At 43.6% G+C, this 22,369-nt stretch overlaps 1 protein-coding gene across 1 annotated transcript in view; it reads right to left on the reverse strand.

Moving 5' to 3' along the window:
- Nucleotides 1-5,497: 5,497 nt before the first annotated feature.
- LOC126210027 (serine protease 33-like) overlaps nucleotides 5,498-22,369 on the reverse strand; it is a 67,668-nt gene continuing 50,796 nt past the window's right edge. Inside the window, exon 3 of the mRNA XM_049939130.1 lies at nucleotides 5,498-5,675. Coding sequence (XP_049795087.1) covers nucleotides 5,498-5,675 — 178 coding nt within the window. The remainder of the gene's footprint in view (nucleotides 5,676-22,369) is intronic.

Here is a 22,369-nt window from a genome sequence, read left to right on the forward strand (position 1 = left end):
TACGACAGATTATAATCAGAAGAGAGGCCACAATTGATCACTGTGCATGAGTTATCTCAAATAAACCCTAAAAATGTAAGAACACCTACGGTTCAGAGAGCAAACGTCTGTCGCTTTTTAACAGTGGACCATCTGCTTGTGACAGTCTGTAATTGGGATGTGAAACAAGAGGTGATTTCATGGCGCAATTTCAGTGTTTACAGAATACTATTGGAGGTAAAACCCATGTTCGACAACCACATATTCTTTAGTCATTACTTGTATTTTGCGTCGTATATGTCTGGTCGTCCCTACCAAAAAGTCTCAATGCACTCATCAATTTCACTTGATGTCGCATATGATCTCATTTTTAACAATAAGCGTAGGTGTGGTAGTGAGTCAAATGATTTTCGGAAATCATGAAACACAGCATCCATCTGATTGCCTTGATCCAAAGCTTTTAGTATGCCATGTGAGAAAACTTCGAGTTGGGTTTCACATGATCGATGTTTCAAAAATCCATGCTGTTTGACATTGAGGTGGTCATTCTGTTCAAGATACCTCATTGTGTCTGACCTCAGAATATATTTTAGGATTCTACAAGAAACGGATGTCAATGAATTTGGATGGTAGTTTTTTTGATCACTTCTACTACCCTCCTTGTAAACAGGTGTGACCTGTGCCTCTTTCCAGGTAAGGTCATGGTTCTTTGTTCGGCGGATCTACGACAGATTATAATCAGAAGAGAGGCCAGAATTTCTTTGGATTCTGCGAAAGATAACTTGACAATGTTATGCTACGATAGTCACTGTAGACATCACACATTGCCCTCTTGACAGCCAAATGAATTTCAGTGGGCATCTCTCAATCTACACCCATACGCTTTGTTTTGCACCAATTATGCAGTGATTTCTGTTTCTTTACAATTTTCTTTACAGTGAGTGTATTCCACAAAGGATCACTCCCAGTACGTACTGTTCTACTGGGTACTTATCTATCCAGAACATGGTCAACCATTCTGTTAAACTTTAGCCATAGTTCCTCTACATGTTCCTGTCCTGTGCTGAAAGTTTCTAGTTCCTCATGGAGATGTGACACCACCGATTTTTTTATCTACTTTACTGACCGTAGTTCCTCTACATGTTCCTGTCCTGTGCTGAAAGTTTCTAGTTCCTCATGGAAATGTGACACTACCGATTTTTTTATCTACTTTACTGAACGTATGTACCTTTCTGCGTATTTTAGCTGTCATTTGTACTTAGGTAATTATTGTTGCCACAACCGTTTCATGGTTACTGATACCAGTTTCGATGTGAACATGCTCAAAGAGGTCACGTCTATTTGTTGCCATTAATTCCAATATTTCCTTCGTGAATGGGGCTCCTAACTATCTGTTCTATGTAGATTCCAGAGAAGGCATTTAGTGATGTTTGACAGGATAGGCATTTAGTGATGTTTGACAGTATGTCTTATCACGCTCACAACTAACAAAACTGTAATTTTCCAATTTAATTGTTGGATGATCAAAGTCTCTGCCACTGATTACAGTGTGATTGTGGAACTTAGGTACAACTGAACTGAGGTTTTCTTTAAAGTTTTCGGCTACATCAGTAGATACGTGTGGTGGGCGATAGAAGGATCCAATTATAACTTTATGCCCATACTTGATACTGAGTCTTGCCCAAATAATCGCACATGCAGCTTCAATTTTTACCTCAGTGGATATGAGTTTCTTGTCTACTACGACAAATACACCACCTCCATTTCTCATTTACCTATACTTTCGATATACACTTAAATATATCGCAAAAATGTCACTGCTATCAATTTTGGGTTTCAACCAGCTTTCTGTACCTAGTATTATGTGAGCCTTACTGCTTTTCATGAACGTTTGAAACCGTGGCACTTTGTTGCTAATGCTTCGACAGTTTACCATTAGGATTTTAATACTCTCACATGTGGAAGGCCTTTCTTTCGATCCTACACCGATAGTTATGGGTTTCCTACAGCTGTCGTTATCTGGATTGGATGGAGAGTCGCCTAATCTAAAAAATGTTGGTGTGCACCACATATATAGCCAGCTACCTGAGAAGCAGCCCCTGATTTGTAATTCATACCGAACCCATTTAGGGGGACCCTACAGTTCTGAACCCTATGTAGCATGTCCAGGAAGTGGCAACCTAGTTTTTCACAGAACTTTCAAAGTCCCTGGTTCAGTCATTCCGCTGTATTCACTACCAAATGGCCATGATCAGTTCTGGAGACAATGCTGCAAATTGTGAGCTTCTTTGAAAGCCCCTGTGCAAGACTGATCTTCTCGACCTTCTCTGCCAGTTCCTGGAATGACCTAAGAATTACCTCAGAGCACAGACGACAGGCATCATTTGTTGTGCCATAATCTGCAGTTGGTTGCACCCTACTCCCTCAATGGCCGCTGGGATTGTCTCTTCTACATGTTCACAGGCATACACACTGAGTGTACCTTGTGTCGTTTGCTGTCCCTTGTTGCCATCATTCGCTGTGTGTTCCAGATGCCGACTGTTAATAGACCCTATCCTTTTGCTTTAGCCTCCTCCTGACGCTGGACAAAACAGCTTTCCCCCAAACAGATGAAGCTAGTCTCACTGGCTCAGTTCAGTTTCAGTGAAAGGCACTATGATTCGTTGGAGATTTGGAAGGATTGCACCTTCCCACTGATAGCGGTGATGTCACTGTTGATATCAATAGTTCAAGATCATCGATGATACCATGCATGACTTTCAAATAAGGCCAAAAACTGATTTACAAGTCATTGGGCGTCTGTAGAGTTTCTGACTGTGTCAGAATGACTATATTTACACTACCCCTGTATCTGGTTGGTTGGTTGGTTTAAGGAGGGGGGGGGGGGAAACCAAACTCCTTGGTCATCAGCCCCCTGTAGCTGGAATGGGTGGACCTTGCACAAGATGTGTGATAGTTGGGTATAACATGGGCAAACAACGTGAAATCAACGCATTTGGTTCACAGTCGTTTCCAGGGTGGCTCAAGGCGATGCACACATTAACTTTGTCATTCAGGCATTGGGATTATGTCATGCCGCCTTGTCTGGTGTATGCTGTGAGGGCCTAGGTATGATGGAAAATGGCTCCGTCAGGATCATCAATTGCAGCCAGTAACTCACTTATGACTGTGCTTGGCGTCAACCATTGCAGACTGGAACAGCTGCGACACAGTACAGGAAGCCACTCGTGAAAACAGAGCTATACAGCTCCAGGTAGTGAACAGCTTTGCAATTCATATCAGCTCCTTGCTGTGGTACAGAAGGTATCATTCCCATATTCGAATTTACGTCCAGTTTATAAGTACAGATGATGTGGGGGGAGGGCAAAAGAACACCATCAGTGGATTTCAAAGGCATAGTATTAGGCCACTTGGACTTGTGTGACACAGCATCTGGTGGTGCAGTCCAGTGGCAGCATTATCATGGAAACCATATGAGATGCTTCCTTCTGTTTATCAACTGGGCACTATGAAGGATTGGAAGGGGACATATTATCGTGTGGTTGCTCTCTCCTTGGAGGAAGTAGAGATCTTTCCTTGGTTTCACACGGTCACTCATCAGAGAAATATTAAAAAACCTATTGTATTCTCATGACAGTTCACTGCTTGTGGAATGGTCTGAGTTATATGATGACATACACCCAATCTAAAACGCTTAGGTTTAGATGAAACTTGCAGTGCATTATTACAGGAACTTCCTTTACACACTGGATGATTTCAGGAGAGACATTCAGGAGTGGGACAGGTTTCAACAGCAACTCCTCGACAACACTGTGGACATGTCCCAATGCACAACGTGCGGCAACACATTGTTGAATGTAACCTAGCAGTGAACATGATTTCACAGATACACAAAAATGTGTATATCTTTAGATTCGTCCAAGATTTACAGTGTTCAGATATGCAACCATGTCAGGTGCTACATTTATTCTAATGTCATCTGGTATTTACTCATTGTTGAACAATAAGATAATTTCTATGAAAGATCATAAAAATAACGTGAATAAACAAAGAACTGAAAGAAAAGCAACTATGTATTATATTACACCGTGCCGTTTCATTAATGTGACCACTTGTCAAAATACTTACTAACCACCTTTTACAGTGTGGACGACTGTGAGGCATGCAGGAAGACAGTCAATGAAGTTCTGGACAGCACTGACAGCGATGTGGAGCTATGCCAACTCTAGTGCTGTGGCCAGTTGCGTGATGTTTCTCAGTTGGGGATCCATTGTGCCAACAGTCCAATGTGTTACCACAGTTCCTCTTTGAGTTTCATATACAAGGAGCCTGCCTGCTAAGGGATACAGTAAACGCACTCTGCTGCTCTTTCAACCATGCACATACACTGCGAACTGTGTGACTTGTTGCATTGCCCTGCTGGTAGATGCAATCGTGTTGAGGAAAAAGGAACTGCATGGAGGGGTGGACGTAGCTCCCAAGGATAGAAGCATACTTGTGTTGATCTACCGTGACTTCCAGAATGGCGAGATCACCCATTTAATGCCACAAAAAACGCTCCTGAGACCATTACGCTCTGTTCTCTGGCCCAGACCTTTCTGCTGATTGTTGCACGGTGTTTACCTTCAGACGTTTCACACTGTACAGCCAAACAGCCATCTGCCTGATGGAATATAGAACGAGTTTCATCTGGAAAGGGAACCTGTCGCCACTCGGACGTCCAGTTGCAGTATTGGCACGCAAATTCGAGCCTTTGTCGCCAATGGACAGCAGTCTTCATGCGTGCATGAACCAGCTGTCTGCTGCAGAGGCCCATATGCAGCAACGTTCGCTGAACGGCCATTGAGGGGATCCTGTTGGTAGCTCTTTGCCTAATCTGGGTGGCCAGTTGCTCAACACATGCTCATCTATTTCCCCATACACATCCCTGCAGTCGTCGTTCATATATGGTCCATGGTGCACACCAGGTGCCTTATCACCAGTTTTGGACAGCGCCATTATGCCATGCATGTTGTGTATTAACAATGGCTGCATGTGGACGTTTAACAAACTTAGCCATTCCTGAAATGCTTCCACCCTTGTCCCAAAAAGCAGTGAGGATGTCAGACAAATCGCTCCATTTCCACATTATGACATCGGCACTGGTTGTCAGGCAAATCGCTTCACTTCCGCATTATAACATTTGCACTGTTTCCACATCCCCCTGCCCCCCCCCCCCCCCTCCCACCAATACCCTTTATGTGCCCTGCACTGCTAATGCTGCGACCTGCCATCTGTGATTGGTTATTGTACTGACGCTGAACATAGGTGGTGGTCACATTGATGTGACTTGACTGTGTAAAAACAAACTATAAGATTTTAGAATGCACATATTGATTTGCAAGACTGCCATACACGGCATTCACTCAGTCCCTCACCGTCTCTCTCTCTCTATCTCTCTGTCTATCAATTTATCTATGTATATATCTGTATGTCTGTCGCTCTCACTATGAAGCAAGAGCGCTACCGTGCTTTTTCGCTACTCACTGCTGAGGGGAGCGCTCTTGGGCAGGAATATAACAGCCACGTTGTGGCCGTAATAGCCCTCCGTGTCGTAGTCCGGGTGGGCCACCACCCAATGCGCGACCACGATCCAGGATGTGCTCTCGTTCCTATCCCGACGAATGCTTCCCAGTCGAATGGTAAACTTCTTCCACCTGCAAGAATAAATCTATTTTCAATTGTAAAGCAAATAAGCGATGCAAATAATTTTTTTGTATAGCTGATGGTAACCAAAGCCACGGACATTACACAGCAGGAGAAAACACAACTACTCTCTATAAAGCTGTACTAGATGTCTCTTCTTATGTCTAAAAACATTCACAAACAAAATACAATATCAACAAAGTTAATTTAACAATGTTATTCTGAGTTTATTAACACAATAAGTTACTTGTGTAATCAGTTATTTATCTGTGGAATATTTCTGAAAACTCGAAAAAAAGTGATTCCAGTTTCGACAGTCACAGGCAGATTTGGCACTGCACATGGTCTGTATGACGGTATGACATGCACACTCTCATTTGACAAACCATTATGTGAGTGGACAGTACGACTATCGAGAAGAGAATCCGTGCACTTTAAGTGAAACTGTCTTATGTGAACAGCACCAATTACTGTGCTACATTGAGAGGGTATGACTGAAATATCAGAGGAGGCGTCAAATGTCTTTAAATGTTTTGAAGAAGACGACAGCGAAATTCGAAAACACGGGTGAACTTGGTATGGCTTCTGAAAGATGAAGGTGTCATATCCCGGTGAAGTTACCGACGAGATTGCGGTTGCTGTAACTGAACGTACAGGATGTACTCCGGCTAGTGTTAGTGCCTGTGCTACGTCACGAGAATTGTCCACCCCATAGTCAACAGTATGGAAAGTTTTGCAGTCTCTTCTATATTAGTACTCCTACAAGATACATACTTTAACTGGAACCTCACGATCTGTAGCAACTTTCTGAACTGGCTGTTTGATTTCTGACATTGAACGAAGTTAATGACATGTGGTCAGGAAATATTTTATGGAATGGCGAGGCAGATTTTACACTGCAGGATACAGTGAATACACAGGACAGCCGTATTCTGGGTACCGTTAAACTGGGTGTTGTGCATGAGTAGCCATTGCACTTGCCATATGTGACTGTATGGCATGGATTCACAAGCAGCTTTACCCTCGGTCCACTCTTCTTTGAAGAGATTACACCAAGGGGGCCTGTCAGGTGAACAACGACGTCTCAATATTCTGGAAACCTACTTGTGCAGCATCGCATTCAAGCTTTGAAACAGCACAACTGTGTGGATATCCTGTTTTCATGCGAAAACACTGAGCGAGGTGGTACAGTAAGCTGGCACACCTGACTCGCATTCGGGAGGACGACGGTTCTAACCCGCGTCCAGCCATCCTGATTTAGGTTTTCCAAGATTTCCCTAAATCGTTTCAGGCAAATGCTGGGATGGTTCCTCTGAAACGGCATGACCCACTTCCTTCCCCTTCCTTCCTTAATTCGATGTGACCGATGACCTCGCTGTCTGACCCCCTCCCCTTCCCCCCCCCCCCCCCTCCCCAAATCAACCAACCAACCATGCAAGATGGGGCAACACCTCATTTCGCTCACCAGTGAAATATCTGCTTAATGTGACCTTCAAAAAATCGTGTTATCTCCAGAAGTTTTCCAAATGCATGGTCTGCAAGATCACGTGATCTGAATCCGTGAGACTTTTGACTCCGAAGATATCTAAAAGGTAGTGTTTGCCTGGGACAGGTTCAGTGTCTGTCTGATCTGAAGGCCATTACACAGAGACACGTTACTCAGCATCCAACAGAACTGCTGCGAGCAACTGTCGATCATGTTGTTTTACGGATCCAGTATCTCGCTGTCGTTTCTGGTCCTTGAACAAATTTTGTTAGTGTTGGTTAAAAATAATATCAGCATTAGGCCTTCCTCGCTTTTTGAAGTTTTCTGCCCTCGTCCCATTCCTAATACAGGGTGAGTCAGTAATAACTTCGAAGTATGATAGGAGTTGAGACCTATGTGGGGCAAAAGCTGCATTGGACATTGGGGGCCATAATATGACGCTGGTTTTTCGTTGCTAGGTGGGGTCGCGTCCGAGATATGAAGGCACACTTTTTTTTTTTTTTTTTTTTTTTTTTTTAAATGCGATGCTATAGTTTGGTACTTACTTTCTGATAGCGGCTATCGAGACGAATCCAATGATGTCCAACAGTAAGGCCTTTGAAGGTCAACGAAGGTCAAAAATGTGGCATAAACGTCCATTTAACAGAAGGAGTTCGAAGTGATGACCATTGGTATCAATGCAGTGCTGCAACCTTCTTATCATGAATTGAGTGGTATTCCTTATCACTTTGGCACTTAGTGAAGCACATGCTCTGACAATTCTCTCTCGTATATCGTGCAAATAGTAAATATTCGACGAATATGGCGTATCCATCTAACGTGCCATTGACATGTAAACAGTATTCCACAGTTTTGGAATACAACACTAATAGGAACGGTAAGACTAGTATCGTCGAATCAAGCGAATGTAAATGATGTATTCCTTCGAAGAACAAGTCGATATGCTTCTCATTTATGGCGAATACCAAAGAAATTCAGTGCGAGCTAGAGACTTAAAAGCTGAAAGATATCCTCAACGTACTCACTCTACACGTCGTACATTTAAATATGTGTGTGATAAATTGAGAACAAGTGGATCTTTAACCCATCCGGCAAAGGAAAGTTACTAACGAGGAAACGGAAACTGATACTGTTGCCACTGTGATTCGAGATCCTTATGTTAGTCTGAGTCAAATTGAAAGGGAAACTGGCTTGAGTGAGAGTGTGCTGTTCGTTCTCTGCATCGCCATAAATATCATCCTTACCATATCAGTCTCCACCAAGAATTAACTGGTACGGACTGTGTGTGTCGCACTGAATTCTGCCAATGTGCTCAACTTCAGCTTCACAGGGATGACACATTTATTAATCTGATTTTATTTACTAACGAGGCTACATTCACGAACTATGGATATGTTAATTTGTATAACACGCGTTACTGGACAACTGAAAATCCATAAAGGATGCGGAAGGTTGCAGACCAGGAACCGTGGTCGGTGAATATATGGTGTGGGATTCTGGCGGACAGAATTATAGGCCCTATTTCATCCAAGGAAATCTTAATTGTAGGAAGTATACCGCATTCCTGGAAGAAACATTAGGTCTATTATTGGAAGAAGTACCTTTAGGAACAAGGAAGGGAATGTGGTATCAGCGTGATGGATGTCCGGCACATTTTTCGCTGATGACTAGAAATGAGTTGCAGAGGCAATTCCCAAATCGTTGGATTGAACGCGGAGGAGATGTTTCGTGGTCGGCTCATTCGCCAGATTTTTTCTTGTCGGGATTCGTAAAAGACATTGTTTGGAAAGACATTCTAACTACACCTGAAGATATGAGTGACAGAATTGTCAGAGCATGTTCTTTGATAACTGCCGATGAGTTAAGGAATATCGCTCAATCCATGATAAGAAGATTGCAGCACCGCTTTGATACCTTCTGTAAACAGACGTTCATGCCACCTTTGTGATCTTCGTTGACCTTCAAAGACCTTACTGTTGGACATTATTGGGTTCGTCTCGATAGCCACTATCAGAAAATAAGTACCAAACTGTAGCAGCCCATTAAAAAAAAAAGTGACCTTCATATCTCTGACGCGACGCTACCTAGCAACAAAAAACCAACGTTACATTATGGCCCTCGTTGTCCCACGTAACTTTTGTCCCACAAGCTTTGTAGCTCCTATCATACTTTCGGAGTTATTCTTGGTGGCAATAGTTAGTGACACATTTCAATAAGTTTTTCATAAATTCACAGGGCCTGATTATAAATGGTGGCCGAAACTGGAACTACACTCCTGGAAATGGAAAAAAGAACACATTGACACCAGTGTGTCAGACCCACCATACTTGCTCCGGACACTGCGAGAGGGCTGTACAAGCATTGATCACACGCACGGCACAGCGGACACACCAGGAACTGCGGTGTTGGCCGTCGAATGGCGCTAGCTGCGCAGCATTTGTGCACCGCCGCCGTCAGTGTCAGCCAGTTTGCCGTGGCATACGGAGCTCCATCGCAGTCTTTAACACTGGTAGCATGCCGCGACAGCGTGGACGTGAACCGTATGTGCAGTTGACGGACTTTGAGCGAAGGCGTATAGTGGGCATGCGGGAGGCTGGGTGGACGTACCGCCGAATTGCTCAACACGTGGGGCGTGAGGTCTCCACAGTACATCGATGTTGTCGCCAGTGGTCGGCGGAAGGTGCACGTGCCCGTCGACCTGGGACCGGACCGCAGCGACGCACGGATGCACGCCAAGACCGTAGGATCCTACGCAGTGCCGTAGGGGACCGCACCGCCACTTCCCAGCAAATTAGGGACACTGTTGCTCCTGGGGTATCGGCGAGGACCATTCGCAACCGTCTCCATGAAGCTGGACTACGGTCCCGCACACCGTTAGGCCGTCTTCCGCTCACGCCCCAACATCGTGCAGCCCGCCTCCAGTGGTGTCGCGACAGGCGTGAATGGAGGGACGAATGGAGACGTGTCGTCTTCAGCGATGAGAGTCGCTTCTGCCTTGGTGCCAATGATGGTCGTATGCGTGTTTGGCGCCGTGCAGGTGAGCGCCACAATCAGGACTGCATACGACCGAGGCACACAGGGCCAACACCCGGCATCATGGTGTGGGGAGCGATCTCCTACACTGGCCGTACACCACTGGTGATCGTCGAGGGGACACTGAATAGTGCACGGTACATCCAAACCGTCATCGAACCCATCGTTCTACCATTCCTAGACCGGCAAGGGAACTTGCTGTTCCAACAGAACAATGCACGTCCGCATGTACCCCGTGCCACCCAACGTGCTCTAGAAGGTGTAAGTCAACTACCCTGGCCAGCAAGATCTCCGGATCTGTCCCCCATTGAGCATGTTTGGGACTGGATGAAGCGTCGTCTCACGCGGTCTGCACGTCCAGCACGAACGCTGGTCCAACTGAGGCGCCAGGTGGAAATGGCATGGCAAGCCGTTCCACAGGACTACATCCAGCATCTCTACGATCGTCTCCATGGGAGAATAGCAGCCTGCATTGCTGCAAAAGGTGGATATACACTGTACTAGTGCCGACATTGTGCATGCTCTGTTGCCTGTGTCTATGTGCCTGTGGTTCTGTCAGTGTGATCATGTGATGTATCTGACCCCAGGAATGTGTCAATAAAGTTTCCCCTTCCTGGGACAATGAATTCACGGTGTTCTTATTTCAATTTCCAGGAGTGTAATTGGTATCCAGCATAAGTCGGTTCTCCATTACCGCATTATAGTATCTACCAAGTTTCATTGCTGTATGGTAATTACATCCGCCACCGGGCACCTGAGAGTAGTGCAGTTTAATTATAACCACTTAGTATGTACACATATAGCGAGTCCTTACTTAATTCAGTAGTCAACAAACTATTGATTACTAGTATATTTTTTGGTCTTTCAAAGCATTTGACAAAGGGAATTACAATAAGCTTATAAGCAAATTAAAATACTTTAGTGCAACAGGAACTGGTGGACATTGGTTGTATCATATGTAACGCAGTGTGTCATTAGGAATGAGTCTTGGATTAAGCTATCCGGCGTGATACAACTGATGATTTATTACATGGCACCATTACTTTTCTCATATGTATATATAAACTCTCATCACTGACATTCCCATATGTCAAATTTGTTTTGTTTCCAGTTAATACAAATATTTTGTAAATTACCACTGGAGTATTTTAAGGGCAATCTGTTAATGAAATGTTCACATTAATTAATAAATAGCTCCTAACCAATTCTTTGTTATTAAACTGCTCAGATACTGTGCTCTATTCCTGTAAACTCCTAAATTATGAGGACATGCAGATATAAGAGATCTACAGTGTTAAATAATTAGGACTGAATTTTAATAATATATTTAACTGTTAGGAATCTAGCATGAAACACCTGAAGCACCTCTACAAATTTTTATTTTCAATGCAGATGTTGCCACACATGGATGATATAAAAATAGGTTCCACGATTTGCTTAATTTCATTTCATAATGTAATCCAGGCTCTTCTTTGGGTAACTCATCACACCAGGCTAATTTTTTCATGTTCTAAAACATGTGACACGAATTATTTATTGTTTCAACTAAGAATTTCCTACACAGGCCTGTCCAAACAAGTGCAGATACTAACTACTGCTTCCAAATATGTGTATTCGTTAATGAAATTAGTCATAAATAAAATACACTCCTTCGTTCCAAGTGATCAGCTTATGCAATTGGTAAGAGGAAAGAGAATACTCTTCTAAAGATTCACTGTCAGTAGTTTGGTACAGAAAAATTAACATTATTCAGAACACACATTTCAATAGCTTGCCAGCAGCCACACAGACTTTAAATACTAGTAATGTTTGGTTTATGACGCATTATCAGGGGCTCAGTCATTCTACAACGTTGCACAGTATCTTAGAGGAAGTGACTCATGTGTTTATATTATATATAGATTAAACGTCTCGTAACATCTACCCACTGTTGATTTTCAGTGCAGTAATATAGTCAATGTACATAGACCTCGCACACAATTTTTTTTTCACTTTAGTAATGTGTGGCTACAATAGCCCAAAATTATCGTATGTATCGCATGGTGTCGTAAATTTGTGTGTCTGACAAGTTCCTTATTACTATTTAAGTGAAAATATGTTTAAGAATTTCTGATTTATTCCACACTCATGAGAACAGTTCCACTTTGGACATGTGGCACAGTCATTATAATATCTTATTTTCTCTGGGAACATGTATTATTGTTTCCTGATGTGTTGTAACTTCTTGAGGATCTCCTGGCTGTGAATCTATGGAACGAAAAGTATGTCGAATCTAATCAGTTCAGCATACAACAGACAGAAGAGCAAAAATGCTGCTCCTAAGTTCATAATATCGTACTTTTTTAGAAGAGCTGACAAATGGAAGTTTGACTCTTATGCTTCAAAGAAGTGTGATAGTAGTCAACATGTGGTAAGCTAGTGCAAACATTCAAAAGCAAGAACCAAGAGAGAAATACAAAATCAGTAGCAACGTCGATCAACCATATAATAAACTCAGCGAAACGAAGAGTGTAATAGATTTGCAGTGAAGTGTCGTGGTATTGACAAGTACCATCCCTAATAGCCGATCCCACACTGTGTGGCTTCAGCATGCAGTGATATCAGTGGGCATAGCTCTGACTGCTGCATGCACGAGTCGACACCGGGGCAGTTAGTCTGGTGATCCATGTGATCGTTTCCCCATTGCTGGTCGCTATAGATATGGAAGTGTTCAAGCAACTTTACTCCGTTGTTGTTGTTCATGCGCCACAATAACGAAGAAAAATTAGAAAGGTAGCCCTCATGGTTCCATATGGGGACTTGACCATGGGACCTTTAAGGAACCATTTGCACTCGAGCACAGACGATATTTAATTTACTGAACTTAGATTGTATGTACCGATTTTTTAAGACAAGAGAAAGCAAAATAAAGGAATTAACACCGCTCTCTTGTCGCAGTCAGTAGGCATCTACACACTTATGTCATTCGTTGTCCTAGACGGACGTAATATTTTGTGTGGCTCCACAGTTAGCCATATTGATATTTATTTGCAGAAAAGTGGCGCAGAATTAATGTCGCTCTCATTTGTGAATTACCTGCAATTAGTTACCTAGAATTTTACGTGTCATTTATATCGTAATGTATATGTGAAATGAATACATGTTTTATTTAATGGTATGCTTCTCTCTGTTTTAGTCACTTCATTGTCATGATTGAAGCTGAGGTCAGATATCAGAGTTTGTCTACAAAAAATATATAATGAGCTCTGGCTACGTTCCGTACATCTTCGGACGTGCGAAGCTCGATAAATTCACGGCGTAAATTTTAATCTCTCAATTACTTATCCAAACAACAAACAGTAATTACTATATTATTACAAATTATTATTTTTTTATTTGTTAAAGACCCCTGTTACAGTAGGTTTAATTAGTGCTAAGTTCTAGGGGTCTGATGACCTCGGATGTTAAGTCCCATAGTGCTCAGAGCCATTTGAACCATTTTTTTCGACATTCTGTTTCCTCTATAAAACTCAAACTTAGTCCATTTATGTTGAGCACTGCAAGTAAATTATTTTCCTTTATATGCAAAAATTAAACTAATCATACATGTAAATACGATAGTACACACTGTTTACACACAGTTTTGTGATAAGAACAAGCACACTGCTCTACAGTGCCTTGGTGGTCTCGAGAAATCGTCGAGGCCATTAAAGAGTGTACGCAAGCTCTACAGTTACGTGAGTGGCACCCAGCCCTGGAACACCTAATAACCTTTAAATTGCTCCATGCCCGTGTTTGGCCTGCTCATAAAAAGATGTAAACAGGAGCCTTGGGAGAGGTACGTCTCAACCAGTGGATCCCCAACGGGTGTCCCTGGCATTAACATTAACGGCGTGTTATCTTCCGACGCGGACGCAGACGCAGACGCCTAGTACTTTGCTCGAGCTTCTGCATTTGAGAATTACCACCCAGGCTTTCGAGAATTACCCCCAGGCCTTTCGCACCCTCAAACGGCGGATGGAAGTGAAACTCTTCTCATTCACTGCACACCACAGCGACCCATATAAAGCTCCATTTACTGAGTGGGAGCTCCTCAGTGCCCTTGCAGATTGCCCCGACATAGCTCCAGGGCTACGGATCTACACTCAGATGCTTAAACGCCTCTCGACATACTACCAGCGACATATCCTCGCCATTTTCAACCGCATCTGGAGCGATGGCATACTCCCATCGCAATGGCGGGAGAGCACCATCGTTCCAGTGCTTAATCCTGGTAAAAACCAGCCAGATGTGTGAGGTTATTGGCCCATCAGCCTCACCAGCGCTCTTTGTAAGCTGCTAGAACGTATGGTGAGCCAGCGGCTGTGTCGGCTCCTGGAGTCACGGGGCCGACTGGCACCATGCAAGGGTGGTTTTTTTGCCAGGGCCGCTCTACCACTGATAATGTCGTGTCCCTCGAGTCTGGCATCTGAACAGCTTTTTCCAGATACCAATACCTGCTTGTCGTCTTTTTTTATTTAAGGAAAGCTTATGACAAGACCTTGTTACATTATATGAGTGCGGTCTCCAGGGCCTGCTCCCGACTTTTGTTCAAAACTTCGGGTCGTCCCGTACTTTACATGTCCAAGTTGGTGCCTCCCATAGTTCCCCCCATACGCAGGAGAATGGAGTCCCGCAGGGCTTCACATTGAGTATTTTTAGTGGCCATTAGCTGCCTAAATGCAGCTGCAGGGCCGTCTGTCTCACCTTCTCTGCTTGCAGACGACTTCAGCATTTCGTATTGCTCCTCCAGTACTGGTGTTGCTGAGCGGCGCCTACTGGGAGCCATCCACAGGGCACAGTCATGGGCTCTAGCCCACGGTTTGCAGTTTTCAGCCGTGAAGTCGTCTGACATGCACTTTAGCCGGCGTTGTACCATTCATCCGAAACTAGAACTGTACCTTAATGACGATCCACTCACTGAAGTGGAGACATGTCGATTCTTACGACTGGTTTTCGAGGCCCACTTAACTTGGCTTCCTCATCTTCGTCAGATTAAGCAGAAATGCTGGCAGTATCTCAATCCCCTCCGCTGCCTGAACAACATCAGCTAGGGTGCTGATCGCTCTAGACTGCTGCAGCTCTACAGAGCCCTTGTTCAATCCCGCCTTGACTATGGGAGTCTAGTCTACGGTTCGGCGCCGCTCTCAGCGTTGCATTTACTGGCCCCAGTGCAGGACTGCGGAGTTCGACTAGTGACTGGAGCTTCTAGGACGAGTCCAGTGACCAGTGTAGTGGTGGAGGCTGGAGTCCCTCCATTGCAATCAGGATTGCACGATTGCTGGCTAGTTACGTTGCACACATCTGTAGCTCTCCTGGGCATCCCAATTACCGTCTCCTCATCCCAACCATTGCAGTTCATATCTCACATTGGTGGTCGAGGTCAGGGATTGTGATTGCGGTTCATGTCCAGTCCCTTCTGTCTGAACTGGAGTTCTTCCCTTTACCATCTCTACTCGAAGTCCGTTCACATACACTTCCATGGTGTAAACCTAGGCTTCAGCTTCGTCTGGCACCTTCACATGGCCCTCTGTTAATCCTGCGGCTCTCTGCTGTCGCTTCCTCTCGATTCTTGATGTATCTTGGGGCTCTGAAGTGGTTTACACCGATGGCTCGATGGCTATGATATTAGCATAGCACAGAGGGCATATTGAACAGCACTCCTCGCTAGATGGCTGCAGTGTTTTCACTGCAGAGCTGGCGACCATATCTTGTGCTCTCGAGCACATCCATTCATGCCCTGGAGAGTCGTTTCTTCTCTGTAGTGACTCCTTGAGTAGCCTACAAGCTGTCAACCAGTGCTACCCTCGCCATCCTTTTGTAGCGACTGTCCAGGAGCCCATCTATGCCCTGGAACGGTCCAGTCGTTCAGTGGTGTTTGTCTGGACCCCAGGACACATCGGAATCCGCGGCAATTAACTTGCTGACAGGCTGGCCAAACAGGCTACATGGAAACCACTTATGGAGATCGGCATCCCTGTAACTGACCTGCATTCCGTATTACCACGCAAGATTCTTCGGGTTTGGCAGATGGAATGGCGTACCCTCAGTATGTATAACAAACCGCATGCCACTACAAATCTGTAGAAATCCTGTATGCAGGCCTCTCGCAGGGGCTCTGTGGTTCCCTGCTGGCTCCGCATTGACCACACTTTGGTGACCCAAGGCTGTCTCCTGTGCCATGAAGACCCACCTCGGTGTTGGTGTGGCGCCTGGTTGACAGTGGCCCATATTCTGTAGTGCTGTGTTACTTTGGCTGCCCTGCGCCATAATCTCCACTTACCGGACTCGTTACCGTTAATTTTATCTGACAACGCCTCATCGGCTGATTTATTTTTTTGCGTTTTATACGTGAGGGTGGGTTTTATCATCCGCCGGCCGTTGTGGCCGAGGGGTTCTAGGCGCTTCAGTCCGGAACCGCGCTGCTGCTACAGTCGCAGGTTCGAATCCTGCCTTGGGCATGGATGTCCTTAGGTTAGATAGGTTTAAGTAGTTCTAAGTCTAGGTGACTGATGACCTCAGATGTTAAGTCTAATAATGCTTAGAGCCATTTGAACCATTTTTATCATTCTATATAAGTTTTAGCGCATGTCATTTGTCCCTGTGTGTCCTCCTCCCTAGTGCTTTTAGGCAGTAGGTTTTAATGTGTTCAGAGTGGCTGGATTATCTTTTTATTCTCTTGATCATGCAGCCATGCTCATCTGCTCTCTTGTTTTAATCCCTTCTACCTGTGTCTTGCGCCTCTGTTCTTTTGTTTTCCTGTTTTGTCCATTGTAGTGATTGTTGCCATTCTGTCGTTCTTGGGGTGTTTTCATTCTCCCAGTATTGTGTTGTAAGTCTCTTTTCTTTTACTCTTAGCATTGTGGAATTGTTTTAATAGGATCAAAGGACCGATGACCTAGTAGACTGGTCCCTTCGCTCCCTCTTTAAAACAACCAGCCAACGATATCCCACACATTTTCCATTGGTGACAATTGTGGTGATTTGATGGGTCAGGGCAAAACTTGACATCCTGTGACACCAAGAAGGCACGTTTTTGTGCAGCAACACATAATTGTGCATTGTCCTGTTGAAAAATTGTATCTGGCGTGTTGAGCTGAAAGGGTGTGGCTACAGGATGCAGGATGTCGTTCACGTAGGTCACACTGCCCTGGACACGCACCAACTGTGATTTGTGGTTGTACCCAACAGCACACCACACCACAAGGCCTTCAGCTGACGCTGCATGTCTCATGTTAATGTAGTAACTGTGATGCCGCTCCCCCTGTCTATGGCGAACCAGAATGCGGCCATCATTTTCAAACAAACGCACTATATTCGTCCCAAAATGCTATCTGATGTTATTCCTGTCCCCAGTGACGTCGTTCCATACACCAATGCCGTTTAGCATGTCTCTGCACATTCGTCAAAGGTAGGAGGAGAAGTGGACGATGCGCACGTAACCCATGCTGTAATAAACGGCTGCTGACTGTCAATCCCTAATAGTGTACTGTTCCACTGTTGCGCCACAGTCGAGGAGGACGCACATCTGTCCCGCAATGCCGTTCCGATGAGATGAACGTCTTCTCGGGGTCTGGCCCGGCTGCTGCGACGTGACCCATCTCGTCGTGTTCCACGGTCTTCCGTGAACCATTCTGCACACACCCGTTGCACTGCCGAAACACTTCGTTCCACATTATAAGCAGGTTCCTGGCTGCATCCATCACATTCTCTCATTCCAATAATTCGCCCTCTTCCAAACTCACTGATTTGACGGTACAGTTCGCACAGACGTGTGCGAGGCATCCGGCACGTCTGCTCAGCTCACACAGACCCATTATCTTTGGTTTACAGCGACAACGAGAGCCGCAGGCAAATTTCACCGGTAGGTGGTGTTGCGACGCGAAATCGATGTTGACACTGAACCCGCGAGCTGACACGGTTCAAATGCTAATAATATCTGCAGAACATACTAATGTACATTGCCTGTGAATGTGAACGTCCTATCTCCGGTCGTTCAAGGTGTTCTGTTTTTTCTGAACATCAATGTCTTTTCCACAGATAATTCCCACCACACCAAACCAAAAGCCAGGACCTTCCAAAGCCATAACTTTCTCTACGCCAAACCAGGAGTGAGGACCCTCCCACCTATCCCCAATGGACATTCATCGCCCTCTGAAGCAGACTGGAGAGACGATGAAACGCAAAGGAAACCAGTCTAATATGTTAACAAGTTCGCCTTGTAACAAATGTCTAGCAGAGAAACAGTCATTCAAAAAGAAGGAGTGAAAAGGGAGGCGCCAAAGAAGAAGTTGCTAAGAGCAACAGCTGTGAAGACTGTAATCACCTGCCCACTTCGTGGAGGGTAACACACGGCCTCTCCAGAAGCAGAGTGGATAATGTGTGATCAGTGGAATACCGATTGTAAAATTTAGCGAAGTTATATTTCATGACATTGTTTATATTTTATCCTTGAATGGACAGCGATATTTATTCAGAAAATAATCTAAATATGTTTGGGGAGTTGGAATTATTAATCATGACATGTTACTCATACTGGAGGACTTAAAGCATATTTTGTTTCCTCCAGTATTTAAACCATTATTGGCATTACTCTTTTTGGCGGTGCTATAACCCTATTATCTATACCACCTAAAACGGTTTTCTTTGACTTATTTGTCTGTTTACTCAATGTGACTTCTGTATCAACAAGCTCTATGTTGTAATAGCTATGTAAGTGTTTTATTAATTATTTATGATCTTTTACAGAATTGTAATGAATCTATGGATGTAATTTCAAAAGTAATAGACTGTGAAAGAATGGAAATGTTGAAACATTATTTGTAGGGAATTCAGTTATATAATGATGTAAAACATGGAGAGGCTCCCTCTGAAAGGAAAGTGGCTTGGATCTGTGGATCAAACTGCAAAGCTCCTTTGTGGCATGAGTCATACGGCGGCTATCAGACAAAGTGTGGCCATCTTATGAAGTGGACGAGACGAAAAAAAAAAAAAACGGCAAGCTTATAGAATATAGCCTTAGATGTGGATGTAATTTGGATTATTATTGATGAAATATTTTAGCTGGCTCTGTGGTTTGAAAATCCGACGCTATGAGCAAAATTTTTGGAGCTAGTTAGACAGCAAGAGCCATGGACACCTTTTCCACCTTTTTCGAACAGCACAGGGCACCGACATTTCCACTACCTTCATCTCAAATTATCAGTTGAATAATGTATAACTGAGTTGACCAGTTATGCGGTTTCCTTTTCAGTAATAAGCTTCTGTAAACTTCGATGAGCAACTGTTTTTAATCCTTAGCCGTTTACCTAGACAGAGTGTGTGCAAAGTGCCACGATATTTCTGAGTATCCTATTTTACTGAACTGTAAAGCAATTATCTTCCTCAAAAAAGTTAGTAAAATTTGTGGAGTTGTAAAGTGCACAATTATGAAGTGAGAATAAGTTTTAAAATGCTCGACGTAATTTTCATAAAAGGACAATTAAAGTTTCATCAATGTACTGTGACTGAAAGAAGATTTAAGGTACTCAGTTTAAAGAGTCTTCTTACTGAAATAACAGTGTTTATAATTTCATGTGTTACGTAGTTACCAGTGTTTGTAATATTGTGTTGTCACTAAAATGTTAACCTTCGATCCGATTCTGCTGACAGACTACTTTCTGGATCTCCATGATAACTGATGAGCCAGATTTAAATTTCATGTTACAATAACAGTACTCAAGACATACAACTTTTCATTCTTACAACTTGTGTGTACCACAGTAAGTAAATAGCTATAGCTACTCAAACTATGCAAGATTCAGGTACCATACAACCAATTTAAGCCAAACAGTATAAGGAAGAGGATACTTCTTGAGAATGCAAATGATAATCAGTACAATTGATACAATTACTTGAAAACTATTTCAATGGTAGAAAATTAAACCGACAAAGGAATCCTCTGTCCAAGTTAGTAGTGTTCCAGCATTATTAATCATTTACCTATAACGATCATTAAGTTCCTACTGTAATGTACAGATAGTAATTGTTTTTGAGAGATACTTGTTGCCTAAACGTGTTAATACTCCACTTATGCATTTCATGTCAGACCACTGGTGTATTAGTTACTAAATTGCACAACTTCCTTGTAGCTCATCAGTAAAACAGAATTTCAGTATTAAGTAAAGTTAATCCAAACAGTTAACTTTCTTTAACGAATCATGCTCTTACTTGGTACAACTTCCCGTAGCTAGGATGACTGCCGTTTGCTTTTACGTAATTACGGTTTACATGATTACTAACAGAGCGTTGGTTCGATTCCCATTTGTCTGTTACTGCTTTCTTTCAACAAAAATCTTTAGAGGAACGGAAATAGTCCGATATCTTTCTTAACCAGTCTACACACGATCGCGGTCAGATTAAAATCCTTCCACAAGAGTAACATTATTGGTGTGTGCTAGGTTAGTAATAGCTGGTACGGTTACAGTGTCTCTTTACTGAGGAAATTCCAACCAGAAAAGGTAGTTACCTGCAGCAAGGAAAAGATATTGTCTTCCTTCACAGCATCCAAAGGCCACAAACACCACGGTAATTACCATTAAACAGGTGGCTACCCGTAACAAGGAAAGATAGGGTTGCTCCGTACATAGGTGGCTAAATGTATGAAGACCAAGGTAAATATTGGTAGACTCTGGTTGAATCCCCATTCGTTCGCACTAGGTTAATACAAACCACGTAGATGCTCACACCTTAAAAGGTAAAGGAAAATAGTTTGCTAGACCAACACACAAGGTATTACTACGATTCCTGATGAACCTTCATGTTATTCAATACATCACAATAATCCTAACAGTTGCCGTCTCCTATGAAAGGTACAAGGGATCCTCAGACCAGTACACTGTAACATTCATGACTATATGATTCCATTTATATATGGGTTGCGCCAAAATATGGAAACACTGCAAGAAATCATGCTTGAACATAAATAACGATACTAGCCGAGCCTGCAAATTTCGCTGCTGTGTTTGAGCATTAACGGCACCTAAGCAATGTCCTCAATACGTTGCAACTGTCACTCACTGTCAGAACAGTGTTCTCTGTGGTTCTAGTGCATTATGTCGGAGATCTGTGAATTCGAATGTGAGCACACCTCTGGTGCTCGAATCGTGAGAGTAGTAGGACGAAGTATGTCACTCCACTCTCCATTGTTGCCAAATTTACTGAAGATGGCGGATCCAAGATGGCAGCAGTAGATATGGCAATGTCGCAATGACATCATGGTGAGAAGTTCAAATAGACTACAGACCCACAAACTACTCATAAATTATCGAAATAGTGCAGTACACAGCATCCAGACCTGCAAATTACTCGTAAACCGCCAAAATAATGCATTGCACAGCCTAGGGATACGAAACGACTAGTAAATTGCCAAATAATTAATGTAAAACGCCCTCTAACTATAAACGTCGAAATAATGCATTGCACAGCACACAGACACGAAAACAAACTCATAAATTTTCGAAATGAATCATGTGAAACGTTCTGGCAACACACTCGCAGTGCTTAAACAGCCGAAAATAATGCACAAACACTCAGTGCACGTAAAAACGTTTTCCAACTATCGTCTGCCGCGACGTATCAGTGAGCTGTTCCAAAGTTCACACACACTTTGCAAGGCCTACGGGGTGCAAGCCATCGCTGGAGCGCGAGCAATCACTATCACCCCGCTGCCACCTACTGTAAGCAGGTGAAAGTCACGTCTATTTTCAGGTATACAGTTAGAATTCTTCGAGTGTTATACTGACCTCACATGTCTATGTCTCTGGGCCGCGCACATGTGTTCACCGTTGCTGGTGCAATACCTCTCCATCTGTGGATACTGACGTCACAGGTCGCGCTATAGAAATCTGTTTCAATGCTTCCCAGAATAGCACAGGGCGCACTTCTTCTAGCGATTCTAACGAGACAGGCGAGCTGCGTCTTGCCCTGCACATGAGTTTACTCGCCCAGTATGGCCGATGCATCGCCACAAAATGTTAGCATAGTGACTCACCATCACAAGTGCATCTAAAAATTATGGTCCAATTGTAGAATTGAACTGTACACTACCAACTCTTTTAAACTGTGAAGATAAATTAAATGATGCGTTGGGTTCTCCACTCCTTGCGAGTGCAACAACACACACACAAT

This window comes from Schistocerca nitens, chromosome 10 (genome assembly GCF_023898315.1).
Source record: "Schistocerca nitens isolate TAMUIC-IGC-003100 chromosome 10, iqSchNite1.1, whole genome shotgun sequence".
Lineage (NCBI taxonomy): Eukaryota > Metazoa > Arthropoda > Insecta > Orthoptera > Acrididae > Schistocerca > Schistocerca nitens.